The 23,563-nt window shown below is 43.1% G+C and overlaps 1 protein-coding gene across 2 annotated transcripts in view; it reads right to left on the bottom strand.

The window, feature by feature from the left end:
- Positions 1-23,563, bottom strand: part of CHCHD6 (coiled-coil-helix-coiled-coil-helix domain containing 6) — a 113,220-nt gene that overhangs the window by 50,729 nt on the left and 38,928 nt on the right. For both annotated transcript variants that reach the window (XM_026857506.1, XM_026857509.1), the window contains 2 exons: positions 22,208-22,291; positions 2,649-2,719 (listed from right to left, as the gene is read on the bottom strand). In XM_026857506.1, coding sequence (XP_026713307.1) covers positions 2,649-2,719; positions 22,208-22,291 — 155 coding nt within the window. The remainder of the gene's footprint in view (positions 1-2,648; positions 2,720-22,207; positions 22,292-23,563) is intronic.

Below are 23,563 nucleotides of genomic sequence, written 5' to 3'. Positions count from 1 at the left end.
TAAGGAGAGGAAATAGTCCGTGGAACGCTTGACCACTTGAGCAGAGCTGTAGGTGTTAACAGAATTACAAAAGTCAATAAATGCCAAGAAAACACACTTTTTCTGTTTCAGATATTTCTTATCTTTGCTTCAACACGGATTCCAAAACCCAGGGTATTTGCTGTGGAAACAGCCCGAGCTCTATTGCCCTCTTCCTCCCTCAGCTACGCCAACATACAACGGCAGAATACAACAAGCACGGGGCAGGTCGGTCCCACAGGGTGTAAGTCACAGACCTCACAGCGAAGCAGGTGTAATACAGGCCAGGGACACTGTGGGAAGGAGGTCTCCTGTGCAGCTGGAGACAGTGCCACTCCTGGCTGCCTTTTGTTCCAGGAGCTGTCGTAGTCCAGCACTGGAAGCAGGCAGACCTTCACTCATACTTTGGCTGTGTTCCAGCTCATGTAATTTTGCTGGAGTGTCAGTTTATTCCTGCCAACCAAGCTACTAATGTGCATAAATCAGTCTTACCTATCTTAGCACTTACTGTGCTTGTATGTCTAATATGAAAGTGCAAATCAGGATGAGCAAACTATTCTTTCCACTTAAGTCACAGGGCCTTGTAATTTATTACCATAAACAGGCTGTAGAAAGACTCAAATGTACACCACCTAACAAGAGGACCTTGCAACGTGCAGACTTCAAGTCCTACCAATTAAGCGTGAGCCCCAGTGTACAAAGGCCGTTTCCCTGACCCTGTCCCAGCCTTACCACGACCCACACGTGAGGCATGTGCACTCCGTAAGAGTGTTTGTACACCGTGTTGTACACTGAGGCAACAATCCCAGACAGGATCGCGGCATACTGCTGTAAGAAACATGTACACTGCAGACTGATGGGATAAAGCAGCGACCCTGCCTGCATGTCCAGTTATCAGAGGGCATTATCAGTCCCAGACCGTGCATTCCAACAAGCAGCTCGGTGCAATCCTGGATATCGCTGGCAATGTCTACTGTAAAAAATATATGAAGTGTGGTGTTCACTTCTCCCTCAGTTTCACTAGTGCCACACAGCTTGTCCCTTCTCAAGGCATCCCCCAGCCACGTTATCTTTTCACACAAAATTCCCACTAGGGCAGGTGTCTCTTTCGGCTCCGAGTCACACAGCCTAAGGAATCCGTCCCCGTACAACCAAATGGAACAGCATTGCACAATAAGGCCAGGAGCCAGGGACTGGCAGACGATAAAGGCTCAGTGAAAAGGGGAAGGAACCCCTAAGAGACCATAAACACATTTTCTGAATCTTGGAAGGAGTCATTAGCATTGGCGCTGGTCTCAGCCACTAACCTTTATGAGAAATGGTTGCGTTCCTGAGTTTCCTACATTACCAGTCTTCATCTCCACAAGAAACAGAAAGACTACATGAAACTCAAACTTAAGACTACTATAAAACATAGGTTAGTTACGGTCTGTAACAGCAAGAACATAAAAGGTCACCATTCCTTCCTTTACAAAGTCACAAGGACAAATCATTTCTACACGTGTTCCCAGCAACTGACCACACATCTGCAGAAGAAAATCCAAGAAAAGACTGATTGAAGACTGTCAGAACTTTATGTCCTATGAATTTTTAAAATTTTATTTAAAAACAGAATTTAGAATTCTACTTACGGAAAACTGCATGAAAATGTATGCAATGTGTTAGCTGCCCTGTTTTGGCTTCTTTAGCAACTTATTGCTTGACTGTCCAAACAAAAATGTTGAAATTACAACAGGTTATGTGATGCTTTGGCAGACAAACTTAATTTTAAATAAAGACAGTACAATATACTGCACACCCCACTAACATATTCGTCACTACTATATTATTTATTTCTGCAATTAAGTATCATACAGTCTGGACTGGACCCAACTGGACTACATATGTTGCTACTCCAGTTTACTGCATGTTGGCCAACTGTTTACCCAACTGAGATCCGAGTGCTGCTCTTGACAGTGTAATTGCTTTGGACTCATTAATATTAAAGAATTACAGAAAATATTTTTTCTTGGACAGCTGTTAGTGCATGTGGAACAATAAGCTATGTAACACTACTGGCAAATACAAATGGAATTTAGACACTAAATATGCTCACGGTAAAAAGACAAGCATTAAAGGTCTGCTAGTTGTGCCAAGGCCAACAAAAAAGGCCAGTAAAATCACTGCACTCGTTCTAAGAAAACATTCGTGATAATTACAACTCTATTTTGATTTAAGTTTATAGGACTAGGATTTAGACTGTTTACCTTTTTCTTCCCTGGACAATGAAAACTTTAGAAGTGATGCTGTTCTTACTCCCACGTACTGGCCCAATGCTGCTACGTGTAGGTTAAATACACTGGGTCAGAGCTGGAACAGATTAAACACGTTCCAGTGCCCGTTCGAACACCCAAGTAAATACTCGTATTCAATGTGAATTTTCCAAGTCCGTGTCTTCTCCCTCATTCTCCCCTGCAAGATCCAAGAAGCTTGGCAGAGGAAGAGGGGATGCTAGCTTACAGCTTCTCAGCCCCCTAAATACCTGACAGGAGATGACTTCACACTCCGTTTACAGGAACATCCAGAGGCCACACACAGACCATTTTGAAACGCAACTGGAACCACTGAAAAGAACAAAAATGGCTCCTCACTTTATCCACTCCTCTGCCTTGGCGGCTGCCTCCTGGTACTGCTCAGACGTCAGCTTGTAGATCTCTGCATTCTGAAACAAAAAATATAAATGCTCAGCTCTAAAAATTAAAGGCATCTCAGATCTTATCCCATCACAAACTTATCTTCTATAACTAATAACTACTCCCAACAATGAACAGCATATTCAGTTCAAAGAACACCAAAAAAAAAAAAATGCTTAAAAGTTCATTTTATTTTCAGCAAACGCATCAAGACCACAACATGTCCTCCATTCCGCGCCTCACCTTTGCAAGGGGAAGGGGGGGAAAAGGTTGCTAACAACCAACCGTCAGCTTTGATTATTCCGTGTAACCACAGCACCGAGTTATTCTGAGTTAGGTTGTGTTTTGTTCTCTTTTCTCATTAATTGCTGTGAAGGATCTTGCAAGTTACTGACGTGCAAGTATCAAAATTGGCTGCTAGCACTGGAAAATCCATTTTACATTTCAGTGCGTCTACTTATGTTACTTATTCTTTAAAAGAAAATTATGCAGCCTGTTTGCCTTTTAACAACATCGGGAGGCGTATCAGGTATCAGTTAAGGCACTGCCAAACAGAGTCTGGAGTGTCTTGCTGAGGGGCTTAAGAGGTTTGCATTAAATTCTCCTGAGCTTGCACAGAAAGAGTTTTAGTTCACAAGTGCTCAGCCACTGAACACAGAGGATGGATTCCTGCTCCCGGCTGCCCTGACAAGCCTCCCAAGCACAAACAGCAGAAGGGAACGGCTGCGCACCCCCAGCGACTTCGCCGCGAGGTCTTGTGTCGCTGAACTGCTGATAAAGCTGCTTTAGGCAAAGCCTCTGGACTTTATACTGAAAAAGCTGCAATTGCCTCACTCAAAGCTCATCTGCAAGGCCCTTAGTCTGAAAAGGCACATGTAGAAAATATGCAATAATCAATCAAAAATGTGACAAAATGGTTTTGAAAGCGAGGACAGCTATTCATTTAGGGCCGGTTCTAGCTGCTATCTCGTCTCTCCCCAAATTTGGTCATTTTATATAGAATACTATTCTTGCCCTTCTTCATTTATTTTCCCATAAATGCAGCTGTGGTCCTGCGCATGATGAGACGACACACATTGTTCAGTGGTTAGAAAAAGGAAAGGACAGATATAACTCAAGTTCTATTAGCGGTTCTGCCACTTGTGCAATCTTGGGCAACTCACCATTTTCCATCTGCAAGCGAGGGATAACAGCTGCCTGGATCACTGAAGTTGTGTGAAGCTTAGCTAATTGGAAGGTTTATACAGGTTTTCGGAGCCTAGGCTTCAAGGTGCTATATTTAAGCGTTTTATCACTGGTGCCTGAATTTATGTCACATACCAAAAAACCCACAGAACAGACTTTGCTTTTCCAAACTTTGACCTAGGAGACAGACTTAAACTGAAAAATCATGGATGAGTAACCACTTCAAAACGCTTTTTGCCAGCAAATTGTCATTAAAGTTTTCATTTACTTACTTGTTACATAATGGTCAAACTTCTATGCTATTAAACCCATTTTACTCCTTCCTATAATGAAATGTTCAGCTTTTAACGGAGCCTTTTTCTCTGTCCTGTAAACAGACCTCATGACTTTCAGCTCCCTGCTGTTACTTATTCACACATGAAACCACAAGACTCGTGCTTCATTAATTAAATTTGCCATTAAAAATTAAATACTGTGAATAAGTAGATGTAAGCGTTATCTCCATAGGTTTCATAAGTCTCACCGTTTCTCCAATTACTACCCAAGCAATTTTTCTATTTCATACTGTCTGATTTCTCAAAGGGACTGGATTTGAGAGATCAAAATGAGAGAAAGTGGGAAAGAGAGAAAGCAAGGTAGTAAAATTAAACATTTTTCAGGCAATAGGAAGTAGCCCCGTCAGATACTATTAGCCTGCAGCACTCTGCAGTGAAACAGCAGCAGGAGAGGAAAACAGGAACAAATATGCTGTACGTGAGACCCAGCATGAGGCTGGCATTTAACCCACCTAAAAGAAAGAAGTAGTAGCCAACAGATTCATTTACTGTTTGTACTGTCGATTAAAGTGGTCGGGGCACAACCTTGCCTGGTTTATCAGAGAGGGAGTCCAACTGCCCAGTACCATGGGCAGCCCCATCTGCAACATCATCAACTACAAACATGGGCAAAAATAGCTGGGAAAGAAACGGTTATGAAATAGTTCTGGATCCTAGAGCTGATAAAAGCAGACAAGCGAGAACCTGAAGGGAGAGGCAAGAATCTCAGTGAGGGAAAGGAGGAGAGACGTGGCCTCAAAGAAACCACAAGACACATGGCACAACGTGAAGATCGAGGAGGGGCACAGAAGACCTTCAACCTGAAGAGGAAAACTGCTGAGTTTTAAAAATGAAAAGGAAGCATCTTTGCATGTGATCCAACGGGGCCTCTTGCCTTTAGATCAGACCTCTCTACGCCTTCTTCCCCCCTCCCCTCCCCGTCAAAAACCCTACAAACCAATGAGTGTTCAATGGCATGAATCAGTTACCTGTAAATGCTTCACCAAGGAAGAGAAACAGAGTTTTACTGTTTAAACCTGACTTTGTTCAACAAGCAGACCTGTTAAACAGGTTTTCCTTGGCCTCTAGGCCCTTTCCTACCTTGGGAAAGTCACATTCACTTTTGTCCTAAACACTAAATGCAACAAACAGCAACAAATGGGCAATAGACGGGACTTTCAGCACGGGCAGAGTCACAGCACGTTCTGAGATTTGGGGCTTCTACTCACAGAGAATAGTTCTCCAAGTATCCTCACCTGTATGACTTCAGACCCAGGATCTGCTTCACTGTCTGTATTTTACCTACCACACTACAGCAGGGGATAACGTTCCAACGGCCTACAAAAATCTAGGACTTCATAACAAGGTTGCAAAGGAGGAACCAAGCCAGGAACCACCTATGCACTTCCCACGACTTCAGCAGAGCCGTCCACACACAAGGGCTATTCAGCAGGATCAAGGTGTGGTATTTGCACTTGAGACAAAGCCTGAGCTGCCTGTAGTCTTGGCAAAGTCCTTTAGCATCATAAAACAATATTCAGTTGCACGGTAAAAGAGAGAACATTCAACACAAAATTACAAGACATCAATGCTGCTTTTAATTTACTCTCACAATATTTGATGCTTGAGATAAAATGGCAGCTCACAAAGAAAAAGTTGAACATGAGACCTCAACTATTATTAAATAAAGCTCCTGGCAGCGTTAGTTGCAGAAATAAGTTTAAAAACATGACCAAAGGACACCATAAGGGCTCAAATAACAAGAGACACAGAAAGAATGAATGAACCACCTAAAATGTTTCACTTCTCTCAATAAAGCTGAGCCTTAGGGGAGCCAACTTCAGAACATCAGAGCTTTGTCATATGGGGAGAGCGCTCTCCAGAGAGGACAAACAAACTAAACAAAGAAATGTTAGTTTGAAAGATTTTCCCCTGCTATTAAATGATGGTTCGTAGCAAATAATAAAAACACCAAGAAGTTATAAAAATACATAACTAGAGCCTAAAGACCAACAGAACCTGCTTTCCTTTACCCTACTGCTATCCTACAACAGATTTGCTGCTATACCCTTGCTCCTCACTCTTCCCAAAACACCCTTGCACTAAAAATTCCCCCTCCAAAGGGAACCAATGTTAAAATTCAGAGCTAAATTTGGAGTAATTTTAATTCAGCATTCCTCCTTGGCTGCAAACATGCAGAGAAACTCCAACACTCACTACTACATCTCGCTACACTGTCCAGGTCCTTTCCACAACATATAGCAAAGAGTAAGAAAACAATATAGCAGAAGACGGAGTTCTCAGGGTTATTTCAGGAGGGAAAGTAATTGAAGCTTAAAGAGAAAACCCTGCCAGCTCATTCTCACATTGACATTAAAGCACATTCCTTACAACTTCAGTGAAACATGCGCTACTTGCAGTAACATGTAACACAGAAAACCAAGCAACACAAGCACAAGGAACTAGAAATTAATGAGATTTTAGGTGAAATTCTTTGTGAATGTCAAGCAGCAGCAGCAAAAACCTGAGACTGGGACACAGATTTCTCCATCGGGTTCAGTTCGGGTCAATAGATCAGAAGGTGTTTGGATTTAACAAAAAAAAAACCAACAAACACCCAACAAACCAACCAACCACCATCACCACAGCTATCTTGAGATATTTTGACACCTCAGAGTATAGGAGCTTGTCAGTGGTCACGGTGCTTACAGATACAAAGAGGATTAACAGCTGTTGAAATGCTGCCAGCCTAGATGAATGCTAGTGATACCTCTGATGAAACGGAGCAGGCCAGCAGAGGCCTTGACAAATGCTGCAGACGACAGCCGGGGGATTAGATGGTACAATCTGCCTCGCACCTGACAGATGCGTTGCTTCGAGCCCCTCTCCTGACACCCGCGCTCACCAGCTTCCAGCAAACAAGCCCCAAGCATCCTGCCACGAGCCCCCCTGGAGCCGAAAGGAGCACGAGCACGGTGTCGCGGGGCAGGGGGAACACGCGTGTGCCCCACGGGTAGGAAACACCACGAACTTGGGAGAGAAAGGGGAAAGCAGAGGTTACGCCTCATGGATCAAATGTCAACGTTCAAATCCCTGCTTCCAGCTGCTTCCAAAGCCAGAAATAAGACCTCACGCCATCCTGATAAAGCAGCACGACTGTCGCCTGCCCACACACGCTTGAGGCCGGGGAACACACGCGTGCCTGGACACAGCTGCTGCCCCGAGGAGCAGCGAGAAGCCACTTGGGTTAGCGCAGGCTTTGGGAACTGCCTTGGCTCACAGCACTGCCCTGGGGATCGGAGGGACGCGCGGGCACCGCACACCTCACCGGGTCGCTGCCTCACACGCACGGTAAAGCAGGTTGCTCAGTCTCGTTGCTCAGAAGTCACATGCGAACGGCTCCTAACAGATATGAAAAATTACCCCGTCTACCCGCAGCCCTCCCACAGGTACAGAGGCAGATGAGCTGAACCGATCCGTTCGCTGGACGGCCCTTTGGATCTGTTAAAATCAACCGACAGAATCCATCGCTGCTATCAACTTTGGCCCAACGCGGGGAGTTTGGGAATTTCTGGATACACTGCAAGAAACAATCTCTTCACCTCCTGAGCTCGCTCCTCTTGAGCTCCTGCTCAGCCTGTTTGGTGGTGTCAGCTAGCATTTAGCTAAAGGAGATCATTCACATTTTCTCCTTCCTATCAAGCGCAAGTGCATATACACATAGAAGCTGATTAACAAGGAAGAAAAAATATGCATATAAAGCGTATCACGAGAGCAGGAAGTCAGGGGTTAAACTGCTGTTATGCGAATTCAAATGTTTTTTTCTCAAAAGGTAATAGAGGAAAGATGCAAGCAACTACAAACAGCTTGATGATAGAGAAAAAAGATTTTTTTCAGCCAAAGCCAACTTCTAAACACAGCTCTGTTGTTTGCTGTTCGTGTGTGGGTTCATCCACTCCTCCCACTGAGACCAATAATGAAATGAGAGCATTGAATTTGTGTCATTCTATTCTTTCCTTCGGCAATAAGCTGTGAGATCATAAATTTTGGATTAAGATTCAGAGAAGACAGAAAAAGAGCAATGTCCACAGTAACAACACAGGAAAGTTAAACTAGTCATGGGCAGAAGTGTATTCCTGTTTGAACAGACCTTCTCGCTGCAATATTACCTTGAGTTGAAAGCAAAATATTAATTTTGTAGCATATCTAGACAGCTTCTCAAAGATAAAAATCCCATAAAATGCCGATCTGCACAAAACTTGAGGGAGGCAGAGCTGGCGAGAAGGACCACAGCTAGGTTTATCTTGTGGATAACAAGCTAGACACAAAAGGTTAAGCTACAGCCCCTAAAGCACACCATGAATCAAAGCTACACACCCCAGGACCTCCCAGAACCAGGTTCCGCACCGAGATGTGGTGAAAACAGGTTTACAAACCCAGACTGAGATCGCAGGCCAGAGCCAGACCGTCTCTACAAAGGTACACTGGGAAGAGTCCAATTAAAACAGGTACCCCACAGAAAGATGGTATGAGGAACTTCGGAGAGCTGCAAGTGCCTCACTGGGAACATGCAGAAAAGCCCCGTGTGATCTTCAGGTCAGAAAGACAGCCAGCAACAAAGAAATTATTACTACAGAGGCGATTAAAAGGGGAAGAAGGAGCAGAAACACCTCAAAGATTTAAAGACTGTGTTTATATGAGGTTGTTTTAAAAACACACTGTTCTGAAAGACTGCAAATAAAACATTAGTAATTCTTTAAACACAAACTCTGGAAAGTAAAAGCACCTTCAAAGAGAACAGCCATAAAATGCCAGCAGGCAAGCGAGGCTTTCTGACAAGGACAGCAATAGCAACGTGAAAGGCCCAGATCAACACCAACACTGTTGTGGGAGAATATCGCTCCTCTCTCCTCCTAGCTGGAAGTTTAATACAGGAGCGAGAAGTCTTAGGTGAGGAATTCACAGTAAACGCCCGAATCCATTATACCTGACAAGTGCAGGTAAACAGGCTTCCCGGGCATCGATTGAACATCAAGGGTTGTCAGCGTCTGCTGCAGAGACGTCCCGCACCCGGGTGACCCGCAGAGACACCGCGGCGGCCTGGCTCCAAGGGCACGGCGCTGCCTGCTGACCCCCGCGCCCAGCCGACCCGGCACGCCACCAGGAGGGACTCCCAGATCACAGGGCAACGCTGCCTCTGGCAACTGGGCTTTGTCCGAGAGAGACACTGGTGTGCGGAGAATCAGTGCTACGGGAAGGGGAGAAGAGAGAAAGGGAACTGCCAGAATATCAAGCGTGCCAAGGTATGCAGCTGAAAGTTTCACTGACCAACACTTCAGAGGGAAAAAAAAAAAAAACAAAAAACAAAAAACCAAAACAGAAAATTGGCAGTCATCGGGTACTTGTCATACATTTAAAAAGATACTAAGTACGTTCCCCTGTCAGGCCCATCACAGGAGCTTATTTCAGGAAGGGAGGAACATGATAGCTAAGGTTTGATGCCATCACGCCAAAGCTCGTATTTGACAGAGCCTCCAACAGAACTCCCACCACCTCAGGCGGGCACGCTGCAGCTAAAACTCCCGGCTTTCTCTGCTGAGAATAGCCCTAAACCCCAGTTATAAACTGCAGCAGCCGGCTCAGTTAACAGTTCCTGTCCTAATTTTAAATATCTAAATTATATTCACGACCCCATCGTTTTCCACAACAGGTAGCTAAGGAATGCAATTCACTGGATTCCCAGAGAAAGCCGGAATGGGAGGGACCCAAGGCAGCAGGATGTGCAAGAGGACTGGAGAACACAAGAGAATGCATCCCATCCCTGTGCTTGCATGGGTAAAGGGAGCTGCAAGGGAGAGAGTCACTGTAAGAAACAAACAAACAAAAAAACCCACCGAAAACCAGAAGTATACCAAAGCCTGCACGTTCCACCCCCTCCCAGGGTTTTTCCTCTACCCCCAACTGCAAATTATTCTCCATGTGCAGCCTCCAGTAAATCAAGCTTTGCTAAATAACCCCGACATGTGCAGGGCTGAGAACCAGCCAACAAGCAATGATGAGATGTCCCTGGAATGATTAAGGAAAATGCAGACATCTCTCAGGTTACAAGGAAGCCTGTTGTACTCTCCCCTTAGTGCATATGCAATGCTGCAAGCACTGTTCCGAAAACCTCTGATATTCAAAGGCTCATTTGGTTGACAAGGAGCCTGTGGATTCGTGGACAGATTGTCACACAAACTGTCAGGTTTTTAGAGAGACTATCAGACCTCTCTTTGCCTACGTTATGGAGCACATCAAAGACACAGAAGATGAACCAGACGCAGACTGCACAGATCTGACAGAATGGTGGGTGTACATATTCAGAATACTGTACTGCTGGGGGGGGGGGAAGCTTAATGTGAATAATCAGGGGCTGAAAGTTCCAGAAATGTGACAGTTTTTGGCAGCGATTCTCATCTTTGCATTTATTTATCGAAGGGAGAAAAACTGCCATACTACAGGCAAACTTGGGAGAGGAAGAAAAATTATATCAGCAGCAATTTGTTTTGCCACCATACTTTTTCTTTATTATTATTACTCCCAGAGCATTTTCTGAAGATATTTGTATTTTCAGTCAGGGTTCTCTCACTACGCTTGCAGCTTCTCTTCCCGTTTTATCCTGTAGGAGAGACTGGTTTAATGATTACAGCCAAAAAGACTGCTAGGACTTTACAGGTCACTGTACACGGTTAATGACACAGACAAATCCATACTTTCAGAAGTGCCCGCTGGCTCGCAGCTCTGTCTGGAGATGCTCAGGAGCTCATTATTCAAAACTTCAAGCTCCAGATATGGGTAATCAGCACATCTGAAGAAATATACCATACCCGGACAGCCAAAAAGTGAAGTAACAAAAGCTATTATAGAAAATACTAACCTTAAGCATTAGGGTCTCGCTTTTTAAATGAGGACAATGTTCACTTATCTTCCAGTGAGCTAGAAACCTCAGTTAATGAATACCTGGAAAAAGTTCCCAGCTCCACAGCTCAAAAGTAGTTTTACAAGGATAACTTGATGTCATTCCCCTTTATTAGTAATACTTGGGCAAATATTATAAAGCTACAGTATATTTATTTTATATCTAGCCAAAAAGTTATTAGGCTATTTCTACCAAGAAGTATTGATTATTACTTAAAAAGGAAGATAAAATATAAAATGAAACACCGATAACAAGAAAAAGAAAATAGATTAACACAGATTCCTTTGGCCTGCCTTTACAATACCGCTGTCACATAACCTCCAGTTCTCCCTGCAAGGCATCAGTTATGCCAGAGGAAAGAACACTAGTATCTTTTTATATTTATTTTGCTATTCAAAATAGATTGAAATTCTCTACACAATAAACAGAAAATAAATACGATGTTTATCCTAAGATAAAAAAGCCAAGGAGGACAAAGGAGAAAGGATGGTAAAAGGGATAAGAAAGAAATCAGAAAATATTTGTAAAGCAATTTCCTTTCCATCATTTGACAGTCTCATTCTCTCTGCTTTGAGTGATCTTCTTTTTCACAGGGTTTTCAACGGAGCGGTTTTGCCTCCTCTGAAGAGGACAAGGCATTGAAGAGACATCTCTGTAGCTGGCAAAGAGCTTCTGAAGTCTCCAAAGACAAGCCCAGAAGGACCACAGACCGCCAATCAGGTGGAGAAAGGCATTTTCACAGCAAGGCTATTGAGATGTAAGTATTAATGTGAAAATCAAACACCCCAAGAGAGCCAAGGCAGCCACACTAACGCTTCGTTCCCATGCTCCAGCATGGACCACTCCCCCAGCCGGTGACTGTCACAACCCTGGTGCACGATGTCACCGCAGCCTTCAATGGCTTTTGGTCACCACCAGCTTAGTATCGTACTTTGATTAGAGTCCAGGCAGAGGAAAGGCAACAGGGCATTTCTCACCTTTAGCCCACTCCAGAAGAACAGGCATAACTAACATTAAACCAGAAAGGTCTCAAAGCCTTTGCCAAGGCACCTCAGGACCGTAACTGGAAGAGGGTCACATGCATGCTGTGCCACACACCCGTGGATGCAAACTAAATCTACTGTCAGAATTAAATCAATGCAATCGCTAACGCTAAGGAGTACCACGTGCAAACAACAGACCTTGACACTGGGACTAAAGGAGAAAGAAATAACAGTAGGCTTAGAGCTCAAAAGAAACATTTTGGTTTAAGCATCATAACTATCAGGGGTTTGCTGCTGTAGCTGATAAACTGCAACAAGGAAAGGCTTGGGAAACAGTGTGGTAAGGGTTTCTCTAGGCTCATGAAAACAGTATGAGGTTTTCACCCACAACTACAAGGCCAAACAAAATACCCTAGCCCTTCAACCCAGGACAGCCTGGGCTCAGAAATCAGACAAGAGGAACACAAAGAAAGGACAGAACTATACTTTTGCTGGGGAACAACAGGAGGGAAAAAAAACCCAAACATCACAAACACTGCAGACCTGGATCCTCTCTCCACAGGACAAGAGAACACACACCGCAGTTACCACCCAGCACTGTCCTATTTTCAGCTGGCAAGGACAAATTCTGTCTTCCTCACTGGGATGCTAGCATCGACAGCTAGGACACTTTTTTTTTTTTCCCCCCTTGTTCTTCCTGCAACAAGCCCTTGCCTCTAACTGGAGGAAGAGTTATCTCGGTGCCACACGAATGAGTGATTAGCCATCAGGATGTAATGGCTTTTTGCTGCTGCTAACGGAAGCTCTATCTCAACAAATGACCTCAAGGTGAAAGGTCTCATATACTACACTTAATTCCCTAAACAGTCAAAGGAAATTTTGTGGTATACATAACTTATGAAAAACGAAGTTTAAAAAAAAATCCATATACATGCCCAGGCAGGCACATAATGCAGCATTTTTACATGCCCCTATATGAGTCTTCTCCCTTTCAAGAACCACAGTCCAGCCAGTTCAAGGCTTGCTGCATGTCAGGGCAAATTAGATGATTTCTGTGTGCCATCCAATACATCATAAGGCACCTTGGAGCAGTGGGGAAATCCAGGCATTCCTCAATTGACCCAGGCACGTAAACTCACAGCAACCTTGCAGCTTGAAATTATGTAAGCAAAAATTTGGCTTCTGTTCAGAAGAATGGGGAGGGAGAAGGAAGGAGAAGGAATTGCGCCTTTTTTCTTATGAAAATAACTGAAACGCAATAATTGGGAAGGAAAAGAAAAGGTAGATCTTCTCATAAAATAACCTAGATATTACAAAAGTCTTCTCTAATCAGAGGCTTAGAGTTTTATCTCAGCTCCCACATTTCTTTCTCCCACCTCTGGCTGCTCTGTGGCCCCTCGGACACCGGCACAGATGCCGAGGCCTCCCAGCGCTCCCCGGCTCTGCAGCCCCTCCCTGCTGCTCTGCGCAGGGCAGCATCTTCTGGCTGATGGCTGGTGAATACCTACCAGGGCAAAACTCTCCTCCCCACTCTTGTCAGGAGAGTTCCCGTGCATATGAGATGTATGTTCACTATTTTTATTAAAAACAAACCAAAAATTTAGTCATTACTTCATATTTCCTTACAAAGGGGCTGGACGGCGAATGGGTGAGGCAGGTAATTTTCATTAGAGTCAAGGCCTTTAATGATAAACTGCAAGTGGCATTGTTCTTGGTGCAGCAGAATATATAGCCAAACCGTCAGTTAACCCCCAAACCGAGCAAACAAAAACCCCACCACTCATCATCCTGGGATCAGGAGGTTCTGCAACAGACGAAGCAAACACCATTTGCAGTGGCTCAAGAGCTCATGGCGAGCCTGATGGTGCACATCTATTTAAGAACATTAAAACATGTTATTTACAAGCTACTTCTGAGTCACGCTGGTCTCTTGGGAACGTGCATTATATGTTCAAGAAACTGGAGTAGCTCTTTTATTTATGTTTCTTTAAAATGACTGGCAGATGGGGAAAAACCTTCAGAGAAGTGGCCCTAGGCTGTCATAAAACATATATTTAACACACCCACAGTAAACTACTAAACACACTCACTTCAGAAGGTACAGCCGCTGTAAATACAGACTAGTCCCTTTTTAAAATCTGATCTCTGGACTACTTAATTCAGCACAAATGTGAGATGTTCTGTGGAGTCTACCCAATTTACAGAGTAATTATTAGCCATATTTTACATTAACTCGATGACAGCATATTCTGTCAGGGCAGAGCCATAATTTTAAGGACCTTTGCAAAATGAGCCTAGGCCTCGGCTTTATTTTTAAAATCACAATAGTGATGCCTTTTTACCTGCCACATGTGGAGGGACTGCTGCAGGCTGAAACAGAAATCTCAGATTCCCTAAAGACAGGCTCTTATGCAAGTGGATTCCACATACACAGGGAAGTTTTGTCTACCTGAAACAATTTCCAAGACTAAGTCTAAATCTGGAATATCCCAAGAGAAGCACAAGCTTCAATCATCCAAATCCCAGCAGACACAGACTCCAGCCTAAGGTCTGGAACATATTTAATCAATTCACTGTGCTAACTCTCTACAGTTTCATAAAATAGCCAATACTGCAATAACAGGGCCAAAAATTAATTGTACACTGGTTGGCGAAATACACAGAAATAACAGGCAGCACTGGTATTTATTGCAGCAGGATAATGTAGTTGGTGCTGAGGTACAACTACAGCACAGTAAAAGCAGGTGAGACAGACAGTGTGCGTGTGTACACACGTACGTGCAGGGGAGTGCTGCTTTCCATTCGAAATGTAGCACTGGTTTTACTGGTAACAGTGCTATTTGTATATACACATATTTATAAATACCATTCTGCTTATAAACAAGTGTGGAAACAGCACAAAGAGGGAGAAAAATTTAAACTATTAGGCAATAAGAGAATAAATTAAGGGAAAATTGGATTGAATAAAAAAAATGGTGAGAGAAGGTGTCAGAAAAGGTAGATAATGGGGAAAGCTCTCAGAGGTAAGACAAAAGCACCCCTCGATTTGCTCCTTTTGGACTCGACTTGACAAATACTCCGGTGTTGAGTTCTAACAAAGAGACAAGATCACATTCTAGGTCTTTTTGTTCTGTCTTTAACAAGACTTCATAGTGATACACTGATGAGACCAGATACCAGATTGTTATCTAAATTCAGCTGCTAAATTCAGTGTTAAGACACTAAGTTCAAACCACACATTGCCACATTTATTTCACAAGTCGAGCCTGAGGATGGATTCCTCCAAGATGAAGCAGCCCATAAGCATCATTCTCTCCCTCTGCAAAGGTACTCTAAATGCCAGGGAAACAAAAATCACTGTAAGGCTCTGACAGTTCACCCTTCAGCACAGACTGCAAATGCAGCTCCACACTAATCGTCCAGACTGAAGAGGAAGCAAACACTTAGTTGCTGTTTGCATAGAGGCTGCTTGTAATTTGATGTAATGTACTGTACATCAGTCAACACATATTGAAGAGAACATATACACTGCAGAGAAGGCAGAGCGGCAGTGCTGACATCTAACACATTTTATTTACCTTATTATAGATGTTCTCCGAGTTCATCAAATTACCAATCAATTTATCTGATCTCTAAGAGCTGGTGTACTGAGGTATATTAACGACTAAACTTTACAAGCTTTCAGCAAAACAGCCATTGAGTGGGTGAGCTGAGCACAGGGTGCTGGAAGTGGGTTTGCCAGCTGGCCAAAGGCAAAGACGAAGCAGGCTCTCCCCGCGGGCAGGGAGAGGCCGGGGACGCCTCGGAAGGGAAGGCTGCTCCTCTACAGGCTGCTCAGCCTAACGGGCACGGCGGGAAGAAGGAATTAGGGATGCTGTACTCCCTCCTCCTCCCCCGGCATGACATTTAATGTCTGTGAATAACTGAAAAGAGGACAAGGATGAGAGGTCGGAACGAGTTCAGATGACAATTTCAGGTTCCTTCTTTTTTTGTTTTGTTCCCATTCAGAAATCTAACGCGTGCACTGAACAAAATCTTCAGTTCTCTAAATATCAAAGGCTGTGCCCTGAGAGGCTGCGAGCGCCCGTCGCCTGAAAGACAACGTCCACACAGCCGTGGACAGACAACCCGAGAGAGTGGGAAGTGATTTGGATGATTAGGACGGATCTTATCAGCCTATTTCGGAAAACTATACTGGGGATTATTCTTTTTGTGTTCAGAAGATTAAATCAACAGTTCGATGAACTGGGTGCTTCATTATATTGCTCCACTGGCCTGAAAGGCAAAACTGCTTTTTTGGATCACAGCTGTTGTAGGCTGACATAAAGCACTGCTGGGTTTGTGGGAGGAAGGGTTTGCAGCAGGGGCAGGGGACGAGAACTGAACAAATTAGGTAAGAAAAAAAAATTGAAATCGTAAAGAATATTGTAAGGCTCAATTACGAAGGCAGGGACAGGCAATACTTCTGACAGGGAAACACTTTTTTTTGAGAGCAGAACTTGGTTTCCCACTAGCTGTTCTTCCCCACAGCACTGGCTGGAGCAGGAAGCTAGTGGCTGGCACCACAGTGACCGGAGGCAAACAAAGCCCTTACACACACAGCAATAGCTCACACGCAGCCCTAAGACATTACAGGCCATTTTATTGAGAAAGTAAACGGTGTCAGTGACACCTGCCAAGGCATATCAACTCATTTAGAAAAGGGCACTGAATCTTTAACTCCCACTGAGAGGGCAGAGGGCTCGGCTGAAGACAACACCTCTACACGGCTCGCTTTTTCAAAGGCAGGTGAGTGCTCTCGAGATGCAGCCTGGGATCCCAACTCAGGGAACTGCCTCCTCATCCCCTTCTACAGAAACCCCCTGCCACCTTTGCCAGGTGACATCAGTTTGTTCAGCCCTGCAGAATCTGCTTAGAATTGATCATGAAGACCCAACACGAACATATTCTGGGAGGCTTTTTTTTTTTTTGTCCTCCACACTGCTGTCATTTTCTCCACAAAGATTTTTACTGAGATCAGTTACTGGCAGAAAAGCCTAGAAATGACACTGGACACATGTAGGGGTGACCTTGGTGCACCAGAAGTGGGAGATTGCTCCAAGAAGAAGAATCAAGGCCAGTAAGAATAACAACCAAAAATAAGTTTGCTTGCCATTCTTTATGCATTCTAAATGCTTTACAAACATGAATTAAATGGTAAATGCAAGGGCAAAAGGAGATTCATTTAAACAAACCAAGCAAGGTGAATGCCACACACAAAATTACAAGATTTGTGAAGCTAAGGAGAGAAAGAGATTCAGTCTACCTTATTAATAAAAAAAAGTATTGGTTTAATGCATTCCTTTCCCACTTGCATAAATACTCTACAGCTTATGAATACCTCTTGTGCTAATACTTACTGTTCTGAAAAACTACAAGCAGAAAAACATTGCATATTAATGTACCCATGCTCACAGTAGTCCACAGCCACCCAATAAAAGATAACGCAGGAGCCAGAGCTTAGGAAAATCCGAACAAAGAGGAGACATCATCTATAGCCAGGAGTTTGACTTCATCTGCCGAGATTACCTTCAGCCTTTCTCTGCCTTTAGACTGTTCAGAAGAGCTGCCCGTGTTGTGCCATACCATAGCACTGCCCTTGGCCTTTGTCAGGTTAAACCCAGCAAGAGGCCAAATAGCGAAAGGAGTCAAACATTACTTGGGAGAAAGTATACAATTAATATGCTAAGTGAAACCTCCTGGCATCGGAAGGGCTCCAGGAAAGACTGCCTGCCTTTCTTATCTTACTTTTTAAAGGATGCTTCTACCATGTGGAGAAAGCAGGACAATGCATACATGGACTCCTTCATAAAACCCCCAGTTCTGAGCAGTATATACGATAACTATTTATACTAAGCTCCCTCCCTCCCTCTCAGTAACATATAAATGCATGAAAAAACATCATCTTAAGCTTCTCAAATTGACTGTTTCTAAGGTTTTCCTTACAGAATATTTGGTGAAAATAATAACAAAACCTATAAAAAAATAGGTCAACAAAACCTACCGCCCCTTCACACACACCCCACCCCTGACAAGCTGATCACGAAGGAGGCAGTGGGAAGAATGGCTCCCAACAACAAATCACAGCACCGGTTTAATCCCAGTACAGCTACTTCATGCATTCGAATCTGCACTCAAAATAGCTGAACGCTGCTAGTAGCGGTAGTGTGTGGCATTTGCTCAACACAAGTCAGAAGTGCAAATCAAGTGTTAGGCACTACAAAGAAACAGAGAACCAAACAGTGACTCTGATACAGCTAGCATAAAAATTCAGGGTCCATCCGTACCTTGAGCACTTTGTGCACAGTTTGCTTCACACCTCTCAGAGAGGATTAACTAGATGTGGAAAAGGTTCGCAGACAACCGGCCAGGATGATCAAGGCATCTGGGGCAAGTATCCCATACACCTGCCCTGATCTCACGCTCATCCCTGGACATCCACCGTGGGTCGCAGTCAGGACCAGCGTATGGAACTCGATGGATCTTTGGTGTGACACAGCACTGCTGCACTCACCATCTTACTTCTTCCAGTGCTTTAGTAGAAGATGTAGGGAAAACCCCAAAAGCTGAAATTATTTTTTCATAGATGCTCTTTCCTGTGAAAATTTTAATGACTGACTAGAGAAACTGAGTTTCACAAAATCTGTTTGAAATAAGGTACACCCACAGTTCATCTCATGCAAAACTAAAGGCAAAGCCTTTTTAGCATTTTTATGGCTTTGCTGTTTCACAACATTTTGCCCTCCCATTATAAGCTATTCCATCATATAGATGGAATAACTGAGATAGATGGACTAAGTAATTGTTTCAAACTCCCCAAAGAGAAACAGCTATTAGAAAATGAGCAGTTTTTTGCTTCCAATTCTGTGCTCTGTCCAGTAGATTACAGTACTCTTTCAGAGATTACAAAATAAAAGGCTAACGTTATTCACACAATCTGCTGCATTCAAGGGAACTACTGAGTTCAATTCTGGTCAATACATTTCAAAGACAGAGCCACAAGGGGGAAAGGGCCCAAAGACAAGCAAGTAGAATGAGAAACCTGGAAAAAGTCATTCCCACAAGCGGAGACTGAAAAGGTGAGGACTGCTCAGCTTAATGGGAAGGTAAAAGAAGGAACAGAAGTCTACAGACAATGAATAACGAAGAAAATTCCTTTTATCACTTTCACATAAAGGATATTAAACAGAAAAAATTATTTGAAACTTGTAACAGGGAATTTATAGAATATAGAAGTTAACCTGTGGCACACACTGCCACGTGATATTGGAGGCAAAGAGCTAAACAAGGCTTCAAGAAAGATGCCTGAGACACGTAGAAGAACGATGGCAGTAGTCCAAGTTCCATTACAGTGAATAAAAATACTGAATGAAAATAAACTCTTTTGCAGCAGGGCATGTGTCAGCCTCCAACTGACAACACTCAGGAAGACTCTTCTCCAAGTTGTTCTCCAAAAGTGGGGGGGTTTGGTTTGGTTTTTGGTGAGGTTTTTTTGCATCTTCCTTCAAAGCCTTTGAAAACTGACCACTGTCAGGAGGAACAGGACAGTCGCTGTGTTTGATTCAGTGCAACAGCTACTATGTTGTAAGGAGCATACAACAATTATTTTTAGCATCCTACCGGGAAGGTACTTAGTTCTTAACACCAAGAGTTCAAAACAGCCCTCAAAACCAATCTAAGTCTCCTGCTGCTGACTTCTGTTGTCGTGCAGAAGTGGGGACAAAGCCAACTACAGGTAGGCACAGCAGGAGAGGAGGGGGGGAATTCCTGACAGCCTGCTCCTTAGGAGGAGAAATATCAGCTGGCTGAGCCCTCGCACTGGTTCACTCCCAGCACAGCACCTTCCATCCACCATGACCGCACTCCAAGCGACCATCCCCTCTGAAAACGGCAGAGAAAGCAAACTTCTGTTTCAGAGCAAACTTCTATTTCAGAGCTCCTCCCCACCTCATCCTTTTACCGATAGCTTTTTTCTGACAGACACACACATACATACACAGATATATAAAAATATATCTAAGCCTGTGTTGGAAGGTTTTAGCACAGTGGAAGGGAAAATAAATAAATAAATGTCAAGGTCTGCGTGCATTCAACAAATAAAAGCAGAATTATATAAAAGCAACAGCTAATAAAAAAGATTGTTCTGTGCTGTGTTTTCCATCTTTCCAACCATTATAGGAATAAAATTATCCACAGAGAAGATCAAAAACCTTTTTCAAAACTAATACAATTAAGCTTTATTACACTGTTTCAAGTACATTTCTCTCCTCTCCCTTCTAGCCCCCACCACCTCCCACTCCAATCCAGACTAACGGTTGGAGGCATTCCTCTATTTTATTACCAGCAAAATGCTAGTGTTTAAGGGTCAGAAACTATCTAGTGTTTCAAGAGAGGAAAGAAAACCTATCCTTTTTATCCACTTGCTTTTGTACACGTAAGAGCTAGAAGACAGTTGCTCCGCAGTTTGAATAGGACTATGGGCAAGTCACCTCACTCCCCCGTGAAGATCCTGCACTAAAATATCCATCACCTTGTTTCAACAGTTACCCGGTAGCAAGGGACATAGACCTGAAAAGGGAAACGCAAAAATACAACAAAAGACTTCGAAAAGAGAACAATGCAGCCTGGACACAAACTTGTCCCCACTCCACTGTCCATAAAGGACAGACACACATACAAATTTTCCCTGCAGTTTCCGCTTCATGAAACGAGATCCGGAGAGAAGAATATAATAGAAGCACACAGCATGAGACCAAGAAATTGCAAAAATTCCCTTTGCGTATGAACATATGGACAACTGTGATAATTAGAACGATAGCTGCTAGATTGTTTGCAATTTCACTGAACAATCCCCATTATCTAGAAATAGAATTTAAAAATCTGAATGCAACGCTGAGTGGTAGTTTTAATAGTTTATTTTTTAATGAACTGTATGGATTAAAGTGTTGCAAAATTGTATCATGTGAAAATTGCTCGTGGGCATGTTTTACCATCAATGGCTTAAAAAAAAAAAAATGCTGCACAGACAATCATGCAGTAGCAGGGAATGAGAAGGGGAATAGATGTGCTGACAGTTTTCTACCATTTCTATCATCTGCAGTTTTGCCGTGTTCCATATTCACCACCACGCTGCATGTTGGTAGTAAAGCTGATTCCTCTGTCTCGTTACAACCCACCTTTTCCATTGTTTGCACTTCCTTTTAGTCACACAACACAACTACAAGTTAGACGTATGCAACTCCCTGTCAGGAGGTCTAATTGCTTCAAATTGGAGAAGATTATTCTCCACATTTATTAAAAAAATAAAAACTACTTATAACGTTATTTCATTTTGCCAGGAAGTGAAAAAACGCATTAGTTCATAAGGAACAGCATGGCTGCTCCTATTTTTATGGCATCAATTTTTAAAAACTCATCACGGTAAACAATTAAACACAGAACCAAATCCCACGTTCAGAGGAGAGATTCAAATCCCTAAATGGATTTTCAAAGGTCATTTCAGGCTTAAAAGATGCTTGACAGTGTCTCTTTAAATCATGTTCGTTTCAAAGGCTTATCCAGCAAGAACCAGGCAATGCACTACAGCACCCTCCTTTGAACTGCTGGGCTCCCCAGAGAAAAATTAATAATACAACTTTAATTCATATTTATAGCAAGATTTGTGGGTTGGGTTTTTTTTAATTTAGGAATGGATTTTTAACAAAAGGAATAAAAAAAAAAAAGACACTTATTTTTTTGAACTTAGCTTTCACCTAAACCCCATGGTGAAAAAGAAAATAAAGTTTGAATTACTTTATTAAAAAATCATCCAGCTAAAAAACCCTTATCTTTCAAATTGAAGTTGTTCAAAAGATTTGGTCTGTAGAGCTTTTTCATCACTTAACCGAGTCAGGGGTGGGGAGCAGACAGATACTGGAAGCTGCCCGTTCCAGCTTTCAGCACAATGCTTCCCGATTCTCTGCTCTTTGGATCCACACAGATCTGCACTCGCTCCCATCAGCGTTCAGAGGCCACAAATAACAGACAGCTCAGCCATACCTTCCTCTCAATGCGGGCCAACTGCTCCTTATAGAAGGCCTCTTGCCGCTTCAGCTCTGCCTCCCTGCCTTGCAGCTCCACAGCCTGGGAAGAACAACAAAAGAACATCAGTAGAAGAAGAAATTAAAAATAAAATGTGAGTGTGAGGAAAGCACACAGGATGCAGACCAGAAGTAAATAATAAAAAAAAAATATCACTGCTCAGGACTGGTGTATGGGATCCCTCTCGGTGGAACTACAAACCTTCAGCACTGCAGTTCATTTTGGATTTTCCCCATAAGTTTGAAACACACTTAGTATCATACTCAAACTCATAACCTTGATTTTATTTCTCCTTATTAAATGAAAACAAAATCATACAAATGTGACACCTTTCCATTGCCTTTTTCAGAACTCCACCTTATCCAAGTCTTTGTTTTTCACCCATTGTGATGTTTATTACTCCAATGTCTTTCACCATGCCTTAAAAATAAACCTTAAATCCTCCACTTCACAAACAGTTGCCCCTCGGAGTGTCAGAAAACTTCTATAAATTTAACAAATCCCTACAATCATGAGGAAAATCTAAAATACGAGCCTATGATGGAACATTTTTATGGCAACACACGTTCTCACGGCCGTGCACTTGCTTTTACAGACGTACACAGGACTACCCTGACAAATAAGTACTCTCTCCACGCACTCCCTGGGCACACACCACCAGCACCCCCAGAGCTCCTCAGGCTGGGTGCTGCAGATTTGGAGGGGAGATGGGTGTCAGAATTTCTCTTCCATCTCCAAGGCATAAGCGTGACACTTCCAAACCAGCAAACTCTGTATACAAGCATGTGCTTAAGCATAACCTGGTCATCAACTAACTAAACAGCGATCAGTTGTGTGGTTACAGCATCAGCTTTTGTCTTTTAGCTCTTCACAGCCAGTAGCACTTTTGTTGCATTCCCACCCCTAAACTAAAACTAGCATTAAGAAAACATGGCATTTATAGACCTGAACCAAACATTTTGAGCTTAAAAATAACAAGCAACAATACCAAGAATGGCATTTGGTTTTCTTTCCCCATCCCACCTCAAAATCTCTGGGGCCACATAAGTTATCACCAGGCAAGACAAACTTTCAAAACTACAATTATTAGTCCGTTTGACATGAACACAAACCCTGCTAATCTACAGCACCCCAGCAGCATTGCTCTTAACTTTTAATGATGATGGTACAATCACAGAAAATGCTGGTCCAGTATGATTAAGCAGCTGGGACAGAAACATCCTCATGGGCTCAGACCTGTCATTTTATGGCCAACAGCCATTGTTAATGAGAAAAATTACATCTGAAAGCCAGTTGCTGTGCATTTCCTTTTTT

Source organism: Athene cunicularia (genome assembly GCF_003259725.1).
Source record: "Athene cunicularia isolate RWA chromosome 12 unlocalized genomic scaffold, athCun1 chr12_part1, whole genome shotgun sequence".
Classification (NCBI taxonomy): domain Eukaryota; kingdom Metazoa; phylum Chordata; class Aves; order Strigiformes; family Strigidae; genus Athene; species Athene cunicularia.
Note: the sequence above shows the minus strand (reverse complement) of the source record. Positions and strands in the feature narration are given on the sequence as shown.